General features: G+C 25.9%; 1 protein-coding gene across 1 annotated transcript; it reads left to right on the plus strand.

The window, feature by feature from the left end:
* Window positions 1-10,738: 10,738 nt before the first annotated feature.
* On the plus strand, window positions 10,739-13,687 carry IAA16 (auxin-responsive protein IAA16). The gene is given in 5 exon segments (NM_001279120.2): window positions 10,739-11,143; window positions 12,446-12,675; window positions 12,927-13,062; window positions 13,157-13,218; window positions 13,333-13,687. Coding segments are annotated over 5 exon segments (756 nt in total). The 5' UTR covers window positions 10,739-10,853; the 3' UTR covers window positions 13,371-13,687.
* Window positions 13,688-14,799: the final 1,112 nt, after the last annotated feature.

Raw genomic sequence — 14,799 nt, forward strand, 5'->3', positions numbered from 1 at the left:
TACCCAATATTTGGCTCAAATTAATTTGAAAAAATTATATATAATAGTAAACTAATAACCTAAAATAAATAGAATAACTAGGGTTTGATTTAATTGTGCTCCATAACAAACATTAGCTAAAATTTGCCAGCATCTCTCTCCCAAAAATCTCGCTCGCCACTCTCCATTCTCGCTCGCCTTTCTCGCTTTATACATAAAAGTGTGTAATTTTGTTTCTGTTTTGTATAAAGTGAGAGAAAATTGTATATACATATGCAAAAATGTATATCTTCGTGTTATACACTTAATTATACAATTTACAAACATTTTACTTCAAATATTGCAAAGAAAAAGGCCAACGAATTATACAATTGCAGTGAAATACAATTTTCTCTAGCTTTATACAACAGAAGTGTATATATATTGTGTTTCTGTTTTTTTATAAAGCGAGAAAAACATATATCTTCTTGCTATACACTTATAATTATGCAGTATACATACATTTTAATTCGATTCAACTGTATGCAAAGTAAACTATACAATTGCAGCGAAATAGGCCAGCGAATTATACATTTTTATGTTTGCTATAGAGCGCAATCATGCAAACTTTGCTATAGTATAAGTGTGTCTCTGAAATTTCAGGTATAGGTTGAGGGGGTACTTGCGCATTTTCCCAAAAAACTTAAATGAACTTGTGGACTTTTATATCCACTGGCTTGAATCTCATATATATATTAGTACAAACTAATTTAAATATTTATAAAATACGTATTGTTCACTTTGTGCTTAATGTAGAGGTGAATTCAATATTTATATTTAATGAGTTTGATCTTTAGTTTTTTTTGCACTGAACTTATTATACATTTGAAATTATGGGTTCAAAATTTTATATCCTTTGAATTTTTTTTATTGAAATCTTTATAAATAGTTGGTAGATCATACTTTAAGAATGAATTTATTTCAGGGGATAATATTCGTATTCTAGTCAAAAGTGTATATCCACACGCATTCTTGATTTCTTTCACTTTCATTCATTCCTTTTTGTGATTTGTCCCAACTTTGAAACAATAAAAATTTACTCACAACGAATATTTACGATTTACGTTAAATTAAATAATTTAATTTAACTGTTAAAATATATTTTTTATTGGACCAACTATATATACCCGAGAAAGTGTGGGCATATCTGAACTTGTCTCTAACCAATTGATTCATGAATATGTCTCACTCGTATCTAGAGAAATTGATATAACTTCAATTTAATAAATTCATCTAAATTTGATATTTTCAACATGAAAAATAATATGAATGTGAATAAATCACTATATTTGAATTCAAATCCATCATTCTATAACTACAACGTGTACAATATATATTAAGATTTTTATACTTTGAATTTAAATTTTGAATCTGACTCTTCTGATAAGTCATATTCAACCAATAATGTGGAAAGTGTTCTTTGACTTTGTTTGTTAAATGTCGAATGGATATAGTAGACCAAGTTAAATGTATCTATTATTATTATTATTATTACTATTATTATAAGGTATTTCATATTGATAGGTAAAAAGGAACAGCCAATTTCAATGAAAGGACAGTACGGTTTTGTTATAAGTCTCCCATGCATGCATAAAAAGGATATATGTTACAAATAATAATATAAAAATATTGATTAATGAGGAAAGAGATAAAACATATGTAAACAGCTCAATAAAGGAGAGTTTTTTTTTTTTTCAAATTCTAATTTGTTCTAGAAAAAGATGTTTGTAATACTCCTCCTTCATCGTGCTGCTATCTTTACTTGTTCAGTATGCTTCGTTAAATTAACATATAAAGATAAAAAGAATTTAACAATATTTTTAATGTACAACGTCTAGGCTCTAGGTCCGCCCCTGCATCCACCATGCATCTTTACTTTGTTTAATAAACTCGATACTATACTTAAGGAGCAATAAATAAATATAGCATTTTTTGAATATATTAAATTTGATATTTTGAGAAATGTATTGAAGAAATGATTAGTTAATAATAAGAGTAAAGTAAAAATAGCGAGATTTTTTTATATGAAAATTTCTATCTAACTGAAAATAATCTCATCATGAACATAAAAATAAGAAATTTCACATTGGCTCGTTGCAATATAACTCTAGTATAGCCCAAAGAACTCTCATATTGTGATATAAATGCAAGAATTAAATAACATGAATACCACTAACACAAAATAAAAGAATTTTAATTTGTACTAATTAACTAATTTAATTTCCTTTATAAGGGTTGGATATTCTTGGTGTGAGGCATTTACAGAGAAAAATATGGAGATTTAATTTAAAACGGATACTATCATAAATACTAATATTAAAAATATTTTTGATCAAAGCAATTGATATTAAAGCTACTATTTCGCCACACAAATATGGAGATGGGGGAGTAATAGATAGCATGGGGTCCGACTTAGGTGTCTTTGCTCATCGATGGGCCTGTGAATTTGCAATGTCTTTGAAGCAGCACACATAAAAAGAGCTTTGGTGATCATAAATGATACATATGATTCATATTATGTAGCTAAAAATTACCATGCATCATGATTAAACTTGGCTCAATTAGGGAGATTGTTAAAGTCCGAATTCTAAAGGGTATAAAATATTAGTAAAAAATTTTTTATAATGGTTGATAAAATTATATATTAATCAAAACGGTAAAATCGCTAGAACAACAACGATTTACTCCACCGAAAAAAGCAAAATCGTTGCTACTGCAGCAATTTTACAAAATGTGATTTTTTAAAAAAAAAATAAATTAAATCGCTACCTAGGCAGCGATTTTCAATTGTTTTAATTTTTTTTTTTGAAAATCGTTTTAGTTAATATAAAATTTTATATACCGTTTTAAAATTTTTGTTAATATTTTATACCTTTAGACTCCGGACTCGAAATTGTTGTGCATCAGTTGTTAACACATGCATATTGAAACTTACAATTTTCTCAACTCAACTATGCATATATTAAAAAAAGGAAAAAGGATTTGAAAAATATTTTAACTTTGATCGAAATTGTTGTTACGATATCAAATTTATGGAGGACCTTTTATCCCCTGAACTATTTAATAGTGTAATTTAAACGTATATATATGTCCAAGCAGACACATTACTATTTATAATTATGCAATATTTTTTATGTCCATGTGGGTACATATACACCTTTTGAAAGACAATATTAAATAGTGAATGAGGGTAAAAGGTCTTTTTCAAAGTATGATATCGTAACAACAATTTCAGTCAAAGTTCGAATATATTTCAAATCCTTTTTCCTATAAAAAAAAAAGAGAGAGAGAGATAAACAAGCTTTTTATGAATATATTTCAAACCCTTTTCCCTATAAAAAAAGAGAGAGAGAGATAAACGAGCTTTTTATGAATATAATTTACTTCTCTTCATATTAGTTGTCTATAGTATTAAAACTAGTTATTCTACATTACTCGTCGATTTACAAAACCAAAAGAGATAACTGACTAATTTTTCTCTTCTTACAATTACAACAAGTTCTCTTTGAAATTGTAAACAAGTTTGTAAAGTCCAAAAAATGTTATAATTTGTTTTTCGTAATATCTTTTTAATATGTATGAAGGAAAGTGCGGACAACTAATATGAGACGGAGGAAGTATTCCTAACTTTTTTTAAAAAAAAAAAGCATTAAAAGCACACGTGTGACATTTAAGAAAGGATAGTGAAAAGTAAGTGATTTTTGTGGACAGAAAAATATGGATGACCATGAGCTGTTGTTTATGGGCCCAAAAACACACGAGGGCCTTTTTAAATTTGTTTGTGGGCCCTTAATGGGCCTAATAGTCAACAGTCCATTTTGTCTTTGAGCGGCGACACTACTGTACACATATCTTTTTCATTCGCTGCTCTTTACGCTTTCTCTTTCTGAAAATTAATTCAATGTTGGCTATGTATATGAATATACATGCATATATACAACATGACAAAAAACTTAGAAATGGTTTAATATGACTGAAATTTAGGTAATAATAATTGAATTTACGCTACATCGGGTAAAATTTGAATAAATATTATTCACGTGTGTTTAAACTTTATTCGGTGCGAAATATCATATATTTCATCATCTAACTAAAGTTAGGTTTGAACTTGATGCATTGAATATCTGAAGGGATGATATGTTGTCTGTTTATTTAATTTTATATTTTTCGTTTTTAATTATTTATTTATTTTTTTTAGTTCGAGTTACTAGTTCATTTTGACAAATTAAGAAATGATAAAAATAATAATTACCTATTACACCCCCGGTTAATTACTTTAAAAATGTATAATTTTTTGAAAATCTTAAATTTTTATTCATCAATTTCTTAAGTAATATGGATAAATGATAAATTCACTATGTCAATCATTTTTTTCTTAATAGATATGTCAATTTAAAAGTAAACAAATAATTATATAAATTTAAGTGTTTATCTGTAAACACTTAAAATTAAAAAAAAAATACAAATATCAATTGAGATAAGTTAAAAGTTATGATTATCTATTATACGTTTTGTTTATATTGTTTGTTTATTAAATTAGGAAAGTCTAGTGAATATATTATTTAAAAAAATAATAATAAAATTTGAGCATGTCGATCAAAATATAATCATTCGACTACCTTTGGACTTTAGCTCCGTCGCTAATTTAAACCATAAAAAACATGTTTGAGAACGGAAAAGTGGACGGAGATTAGAGATAATGGACGGAAAATTTGTGCCATATGATAACAAGACTGTAATAAGGAAAATAGTTTTCACGAAAAATAAATATCTTTTTGTGTTTGATATGTAAATAAAATTATTTATATATAATCTAGATAAATATAATAAAAGATGAAGTAACGATAAAAATGTACTATCTAAAAAAAAAATTGAGAACGTGAACATATAATCCCTAACAAAATTAGGTGTTTATGTATATCTTTTTTTAAACTGATAAAATATTATCTACCAACATATCAAGCAATTACGGGTAAAATATTATTTACTAACATATCAAGCAATTACGGGTAAAATATTATTTACTGACAATTTTTCCTTGTCTTTTTTTAAGTAGCGTAAGCATCATATGAAAAATCTAAATTCTCCAACATGAAATATCAATTATATAATTTATTTATATTTTTTATCATACAATTATTTACAAAAATGAAAATTTTGTACGGAACATACTTATAATGACAATATATTTGAATTATCTGTTAAAATACGGCCGCGACTTTGTCTAACTCTCAGGCTAACAAGAAAATGATCAATTTAGTAAAATTACTTCCAAAATATTGAATTTTAAAGTTGATTTAATCATACGTCATGAGATACGAAAAACTAATTGAAATTCTTTTAATCTTAATTAAATATATAGAATTTAAATTTTGTGAATGAAAAATATATCAATTTTTATAAATATTTAATCCTCGAACATAGTAAATCCATTCAAAATGAATTTTAATTTAATTGAGTTAATAAAATTTCAAATATCAAATAATTAAATAAAAAAAATAACATCACCCAAGTTGATTTTATTGTGTAAACTTGAACTGTTTATTACTTTTTATTTATTTATTTATTTAACTTTCTACTTTATTATAAAACTGGTTTTTAACTAGGAAAAATTCCTGAGGAATTGAGAAAATTAATAGACATTCTCTGATATTTCCCCTTTTGACTGTTAGTTGATCACTATATATCATATTCTTCGATTTTTTAAATGTTTAACTAACTTATCAGGTGTTTGTTACTCGTATTATATTAAAATATAATTAAATTTTAAATAGTATATATTACAGAATTGATATTATACTTAAAAAGATTTTAATTATATTTATCATAATTTATATTAATAAAATATTATAATGATATTTTAAAAGAATTTGATATTATACTTAAAAAGATTTTAATTATATTTATCATAATTTATATTAATAAAATATTATAATGATATTTTAAAATAATGATTCATGATGTGAAGTGATTCTAGTTGTAAAATACATTTTCTGCTAATGAAATTTAAGATATTAAAAGCTTGTTGATATATTTTAGAAATAAATAAGTCTAGATCTAATCATATATTAGCAAAAGTTCCAGAAGAACAATTGATATAATTAGCAAATTGATCATAATATAATTTCAAGACACGTTCTAAGCAAGCCTACCACAAAAACAAAATTGAATTTTAAATGAAAGAATATTATAACTCATAATTGGAAATCGTAATATTGTTGCTTATAATAGGGACAGATCGAAGAAGACCAAAATAACTTTTCTTTTCTTAATTAAAAAAATAAAAAAGATTCTTCATCTTAGGATTAAAAAGGAAAAAGAGGAAACTTATTTCTAAGGTATAACAATATAATATTTTTTAAAATTAAATAAAAAGTGGATCTACCATACATAATTACAAATTTTGGTAGAATTTTTTGTCTTTAATTCTGATCTTAGCCATCTTTTTTTCCTCGTTCTTCAGTATCATCACAATTTTCTTGTTATCATTTTAGCTCGTATATAATATAATTTTATATTTAGATTATTGTAATAGGCATAATATATAAATGTGTCCTTTAACTTAGTTTCAAATCGCATTTATGCTCTTCAACTTTGAATGTGCACAAATGTATACTTAAATTTGTATAAAGTTGAACAAATAGACACACATATCCTATATGTCATTTATTTATCCTACGTGGTGTCCTGCGTATATTGTGTCATGTAGGACTCATGTGATTATTTATTTAAAAGCTGGATAGTTAAAGTGTCTACTTGTGCATTATGAAAGCTGAAGATCAAAATTAAAATTTAAAATCAAATTTAGGATCCAATATATGTATTATGCCTTTAATATAAGTCATACATTCATATACAAATCAGCATCAATAAGTGTATTTTTGGGAGTGAGAGTTTGTTAAGAAATCTACTTAATATATATGTAAATGATCTATATCAAATTTAGTATTCTTTTTGTAATCTCAATATATATGACACATTTTTCTTTTTAGTCTGTCTTAAAAAAAATATCAATTTTTTATAATTAAAAGCACTTGAAAGATTCCCTTCGTAGTTCGTAATGAAGTTTCCTATATCCATATTAATGTCTAAGATTTATTTCACACCATAAACTTCAAAATTTATTTTTCTTTCTAAATTATTGTGTCTAATTATATTGTGTCACATAAAATGAAATAAACCAAAATTTAAAAAAGGATTGATAGTTCAAAAATAAGAATTTTAAGTTTGTGAATCCAACTACAGAAAGCGGATTCCTCTTTTCATAAACCTTATGAAATACAAATTTAAATTAATCAATTTTTTTTAAAAAATATATACTAATATTGTACCAAAACCATAATACAAAGATGGTAGGGCAAGTAAACGGAATATATTTATTAGGGAGGAAAGTAGAAGGGAATTTCTTTAAATAAATAGTTGGAGTATTAGCTAGCTAAGGTTTTCTTTTTATTTTTTCGGGTTTGGTTTTAAAATTTACGGTAAAGTTCTGATTAAGTTTAGATTATATAATATCTACTTGTGAGACGTTTCTAACAAGATTCTCTTCATAATCACAATTCAAATTTAAAATTTCTAATTATATTACAAATGAAACAATTCTATCACTACGACCCGACCCAGGATAGCTAGCTAAGGTTGTTTGAAAGAAAGATGGCATAAGAGATGGAGTTGGGTAAAGGTGAGGCTGGCGCACATGCAATTGAGCCTTTTCATTTCTTGTTTTTTTTCTTTTTTTGGGCCCTCTATTTATTCTCTATGCTTCAATAAAGCTTAGCACATGTTTTCTCCTTTGTCTTAAGACTTTCTTTAGAAAAATAAATTTTAAAATCCTAATTTGCCAGATATGTTTGTTTTTGGATGTTTTAGCCACAAGGGGTGGTAGGGGTGTGAAAATTTTAAAATAAAATTAGAATTAAAAAAAAGTGTGATTTAGAGTATCAATTTGAGAAGATGTATGTTGACTTTGGAATAGTAGTTAAAACTTTGGAGGAGTAATATCTTTAATACCTAATATCTTTGTCACTAAATTTTTTTTATTTTTCATTTACTATCTGATATGTATATTATCGTCTGAATTTGAGCTCTCATTTTGAAAAAAATATTTTCGATTAAATTTTTTTACATGAATCAAGATTTCTAATTAATTATCAAGAAAATAAATAACTAATCTAAGAAAAAGTTTCATTATGTCAACAATCCTTCCTCAACTAAATGGAGTTGACCTTAGATGCATCCACAAGAGAGTAGTACCAAGTATCATATATACAAATATTTTTTGGTGACATACAATTAGTATTGCTCTTTCTTAGATTTCATCATAAGACAAATTAATTAAGTACTAATTAAATACACCTTTTGCATGCACCAAACCCCATGACTTGTTGTTTACCTTAAATTGGATGTGAAAAAATTAAACCACGTGAATGTTCAAGTATTCTCTTATATAATAAGAGACACTTAGTGGTCAGAAACATCGACATTGATGTGCCTGCTTTAACGTCTTTTTGAAAAAAATAATATTAATATTTTTTTAAAAATTAATTAACGTATAATTTTTTTGAATTTATGAACTCTTTTTTAGCTAAGACTTTTATAATTCACATGCTTGTTTCAACGTATTTCGAAAAAAAATTGAACTTTTGTTTAACTTTAATTTAATTTGTGTATAATTATTTCAAAATTATAGAATTTTTTTCAGCTCTGACTTTTAGTTCTTCGTCGACGTGTCTGCTTCAACATGTTTTTGAAAATTAAAAATTTACTTCTTTTGTTATACATAATTTAATTTAGTGTATAATTTTTTCGAAATTATGAAATCCTTTATAATTATAACTTTTCAAATCGATGTTCCTCTTTCAGTGTGTTTCGAAAAAAAATCAAATAAATTATTTCTTTTGTTCTACTTTAATTTAATTAATGTGTAATTTTTCTCAAAATTATGAAATCCTTTTTAGCTGTGACTTTTAGTTTAAGTTCAAGATTTTACGCTGAAACACGCACGTCTTCGTCAACGTGCCTATTCAGCGTGTTTTAGAATTTCTTTTTAAAAAATAACTTTTTATTTATACTATAATTTAATTAGTTTATAATTTTTTTCGAAATTATGAAATCTGTTTAGCTATGATTTTTAGTTTTAAATTCTTATTCTTTAATTACTGCTTATTATTTTGAATGTCGGTAATATTTGTTATATCTTGTAACTATTTTGAGTAAAAAAAAATCACGATTGATGACAAAAAATACTTGTTATAGATATTTTAATGAACCTCTTCGCAATAAATTTGCTCAAACTAAAAATAATTAACCACTTGTATACTTAAAAATCATATTAAATTTATTTAACTATCTAAATAAAACATATATTTCATAAATAAAAATAAAATAATACTAAGATATTAGACCTGGCACCAATATCTAATATATATATATACACACACACATCATACTTAGACATTTACATTAAGCAATTTTATGAACGTTTTTTATTTGTCTCAGCAAAACTAAGATGCATGATTATGAGTTTATGACATGTATATAGAGTTAATAATGTGAAGATATATATCAAATATTAATTTTTTATATATTATATTTGAACTGAAATTGCAAGGTATATTTTGAAGATAGTAAACTATAAAATCAATTTCTAGCTTTGTGTTTAAGATATTCAAAATTTATAACACATAGAGAAAGAAAGTAAATTTAGCTAAGGGATAAAATCAAATATGAAGTATTTGCATAGTATATATATATTAATTAAGGGAAAAGATTCAAATATACAATCAAATTTTTAAATTTTTTTTTATATTATCCGTCAAAAATTTAGTTAATAAGGTTATTTTGTTAAAGAAAAGGCTTATTCATATCGTCCATGTCATTCTTTTAACTCCGATTTTATAAAACTATTTTTTACATTCTGAATAAGGTTTAACATTTTTCAACTGGAGTTTTTGAATCAAATGTACATCTTTTGCTTCTTTTTCATTGAAAACACATAAAATATATCGATAACTCTCAAATTTTCAACATCTTTAATTCTTTACGTAATCATCACAACTATCAACTATATGTGTTATCGTTCATTAAATTAGTGGACATAAGTTATGACCTAATTAATTCTTTAAGTTAATATATATTTGTTTATTTATCATTAGATTCGAGAATAATAAACAGAGCACAAGAATTAAGTCAGATAATTTAGGGAACATCTAGCTATAAAAGATAAAAGTTCCTTGGCTCTTTTCTTATCTTTTTGTTACTTTTTGCCTTTTTTTTTTCTTTTTAATTATTTTACCCTTTAATTAATTACTTTTTGTTTACTCATAAAAAAAAAGTTGTCATTGTTGTCTCCTTTAAAGTCTCATCATACTGTTTATCTCATAATTTTCAATTAATTATTACCAAAAAAAAAAGGAAAAAAACAACAATAAGTGGAGCCTAACAAACAAAAAGCAAACTCAAAAATAGTTGCCAACTTGCTTAATCCATTATTCCAACAACAAAACAATTTTATTTTATTTTTTAAAAATTAAAAAAATAAAAACCCTAATCAAAAACTATAACACGTCACTCATGACATAAACGATCCGACAACCCGAGCCCAACCCGTTTAATCATTCACTTCCACGTGGCAAAATCCTTGCCGTTTAATAAACACCTCAATTATCCAACACACTCTTCACATATTATTTCATATATAGCATGCTTTCTCATGCTTATTATACCCTTCTTCTTACACTTTCATATTCACATTAAAAATCTTTAAAAAAAAAGAAAGTATTTTTATCGTAATTCAGAAGAATTTTCACGTAAAATTTTTAATTCTCAAGAGAAGTATGACAAGCGTGTTGGGTGCGGAGTGTGACAAAATCCGATTGGATTATGAAGCGGAGACGGAGCTGAGGCTCGGATTGCCCGGAGCTAATGGGAATGAACTGGAATCGAGTAATAAGAACAATGGCAAAAGGGTCTTTTCAGAAACTGTTGATTTGAAATTAAACCTTTCTAATTCAAAGGATTCCACATTAATGGATAATATTAATATTAATCAAGTTGATAACATGAAGGAGAAGAAGAATAATATTGTTGTGCCAAGCTCTAATGATCCTGCTAAGCCACCAGCCAAGTAAGTTAATTACTTTTGTGTTATTCTTTAATCATGTTGATTAATGGTTCCAAGTAATTAATATTTGTTGTGGTAGTAATATCTTTATGGTGATGAAGTTTAAGTTTCTTGAGTATGCTTAGAACCAATAGTTAGACGGAGCTAGAAGCCTATATAAATTTGTCTCAATTTAATATAGTTTTCGTTAAAATAATAGATTTTAGTTAGAAATGCATTGAATATATATATAAATATTAGTATGTTTAGGTTCTATTAGTTAATAGTTGAAATAGTTATTTCAACACTCATAAAATTGAAATCTTGATTTTTTATGTAGTTCTTATATATTTATTGAACTCTTACAATATATATTGCAACATAAAAGGATTCATTTTCCTTTTTTTTTTTTTAAGTTTAATTGTCTCTTTTTATATATTTTTTGTTCTCATGCCAATTTTATTACTCCTTTTTTTTTTGTTGTAAATTACTTAATTTGCATTGTAGATCATGCTAATTGAATATATATCCTACTAATCTACGTTAGAGATCAAATATTGAATTAAGAAAGAATTTTGGGTATGCTACAATAATTTTTTTTTAATTAATAGTATAATGAAGGCGGAGCTAGACTTTTGAGTTAGAAAGATTTTTATAATTTTGTTCGAATTTTATTTTATATTTGTATTAAAATTTATGATATATATATAGGAAAAAATATTGTACTGTAACGTTGTTTCGTATAAGAGTATAATTGCTTTAAAAGAAATAATTCTTTTTTAAAAAAAATTATTTAAAATGGAAAAAAAAAAAATCTAAATGTTAGGTGTCAGTAGTGGTAACCTATCTTTTTGAGAATTTTGGAATTTAGGATATGGCTGTGGTTGTGTCTAGATGATGGCAGAAAAAACAAAACATTTGGAATCTTTTACTTTCATCACCCAACATTTTTAGTGGAAAACACATGGAACTTTTTATTTATTACTATAAACCTTTTTCAAAATGTAAATTAATTATTTTTATAAAAACAAATCTAGAGGTACTTTACAGAGTATTTCTTTGTTACCTTTTGGTGAGACAACGCATGTGTGCGCTTAAAAAGATAATTATAATTTCATAAATGCTACTCCTAGCTAAATACTTTATTATAAAAATTCTTACTTTATTAAGTTTTTTGAATTTTGGACTTTTACTTTTAAGATATTATTTATTTTATGAATTTTCAGTGCTAAATCATCATCATGAGTAAATAAATATGGGGATTTTTAATAATAATTAATTAAGTGCATGGGACTAATTAATTTTTTAATTATTTGCTTAACTTAGGGCACAAGTTGTGGGTTGGCCACCAGTGAGATCATTCAGGAAGAATGTAATGACTGTTCAGAAAAACACCACCGGCGCCGGCGAAATCTCCGGCACCGGCACCGGCGCAGCCTTTGTGAAAGTTAGTGTTGACGGTGCACCATACTTACGTAAAGTGGACTTGAAGATGTACAAAAGTTACCAACAACTCTCTGATGCACTTGGCAAAATGTTTAGCTCTTTTACTATTGGTAAATATTGATTCTTTCGTTTTAATTTATTTATTATATTATATTGTGAAGTTTTAACAAAATTTAATTTATTTGTCATATTATATTGTGAAGTTTTTAAAAAATAATATAGTAAATGAATATTATTATTATTGGGCATTTCATATCTTTGGTAGTGGGAAGGTTTTTGTCCATTAAAATTATGGAAGTGTATTATTTTTCTTTTCATTTTGTCTTGATGTGACAATTATTATTCCTTGAAATTTGTGTAGGAAATTGTGGGACTCAAGGATTTAAGGATTTCATGAATGAGAGCAAATTGATAGACCTCTTGAATGGTTCAGACTATGTACCAACTTATGAAGACAAAGATGGTGATTGGATGCTTGTTGGTGATGTACCTTGGGAGTAAGTTTCTAAATATGATAGTGATAAAATATTATATCTTTTATTTAGTTATATAAATTGAATGATTAATTTTATTTTCTTAATTTTATTATAGGATGTTTGTTGATTCATGCAAACGTTTACGGATAATGAAAGGATCAGAAGCTATTGGGCTAGGTAAATTAATACATTTTTTCTATTTTTTATCTCGTTACGTAAATATTAACTTTTTTCCTTAATTTTCTTTTTCAAATTATGTCACTAACATAAATATAATTAAACTTTATGCAGCACCAAGAGCAGTGGAGAAATGCAAGAACAGGAGTTAAACTTGATGTTCCAATTAATTGTTCATTGTTTTTTTTTTCCATGGTCAAATTATATATTGACCTTGGAGTTTCTAAATGTATTGTAATTTGAAGGGTTTATATATATAATATAAGGGGGAAAAAATTAAGAAAATGTTTATCCATGAGAAGAAAAAAAAAATATATATATATATATATAGATCTAAATAGTTGTCAAGTGTGTGACAGCCTCATATTGGTTGGAGCCCAATTTTGGGAATCTTTAGAATTTATATTATATTGTAAGTGTGGCCCTATGTGTAAGTGACACTTGAAATTATCTAATAAATTGAAGACAAGTAACATGGACATATTTAAAGTTATTGGGAGGCAAGGCCATGTGCTTTGCTAATGGGGACAAACTTATAGGGATCACAATTATTTCAATCACTAGTGTTTGTTGGGCATCAATTATTTATTTTGTGAGTGGCCAATTGGCCATACCCCATTATTTCAATTTGATACATTTTAGAGGTCTCATATGTCACTTCTTGTTATTTAGATGAATGCTCAAAATACATATTAAAAGAAATATAGAGATGAAAATGTGAAGGGTAGTTGCAATATTTTTCATTGGCTATGTTCACATTAATTCGAATCTATATTAAATTCATGAAATATATGTCAGATCTCGATCAATAACAACTATTTAATTATTATTTGTGATGATAACTTTGAGAGAAGGAGAGATAGTAATTGATGATGGCTTTTGAGGTGCAATGTATCAATACAGTGGAGTTATTATTATTGAGATATTTTAATTGATACCCTTTCATTTGAAAAATTAGGTTATACAAATAAGTAAACAAATATATACTTGTTGAATTTTTTAATATTTCTTTGTGAAAATATTATTACTTAGTTTTTGACATCTACAAAAGAGAAATTTCATTTCAGATAACCATATTTCTAGTAGACAACGTTTACCATGAGCTACAAGAGAAGTTAAGTTAGCAATTTTAAATATATCAAAAAGTAGCTAATTTAGGCTATGTTTTAAATAGAACCACTGAGTGGCTACCTTTTATAAGACTGTCTTAGAATTTCTGAAGCCCATTAATAGAAAAACTTTTTTAAAAGGCCCTGTCTAAGTAAGTTCATTGACCCATTGGGCTTGAGCAATGTGGTAAATCCATAGGATTTATTGATTAACAACTTGCCTTTTTTGATTAACAAATGCAAGTAAATTAGGTCTAATCACATTTCTTTTCTTTTTCCAATAAAATCCAACAATGTAAACAAGGAAGTAGTAATTTTATACAATAATAATTAAATTAAAGTTGTTTGCTTATATCTGGATCTTAAAATTTTGAGCATGACTATTTTGCCAACTCTCTTCAAAATCTGTGTCTCCAAAAAGAATGGTGATTTGAACATCTTATGTAACGCTTACCTTTGTTTATTACACAAT

This window comes from Solanum lycopersicum, chromosome 1, assembly GCF_036512215.1.
Source record: "Solanum lycopersicum chromosome 1, SLM_r2.1".
Lineage (NCBI taxonomy): Eukaryota > Viridiplantae > Streptophyta > Magnoliopsida > Solanales > Solanaceae > Solanum > Solanum lycopersicum.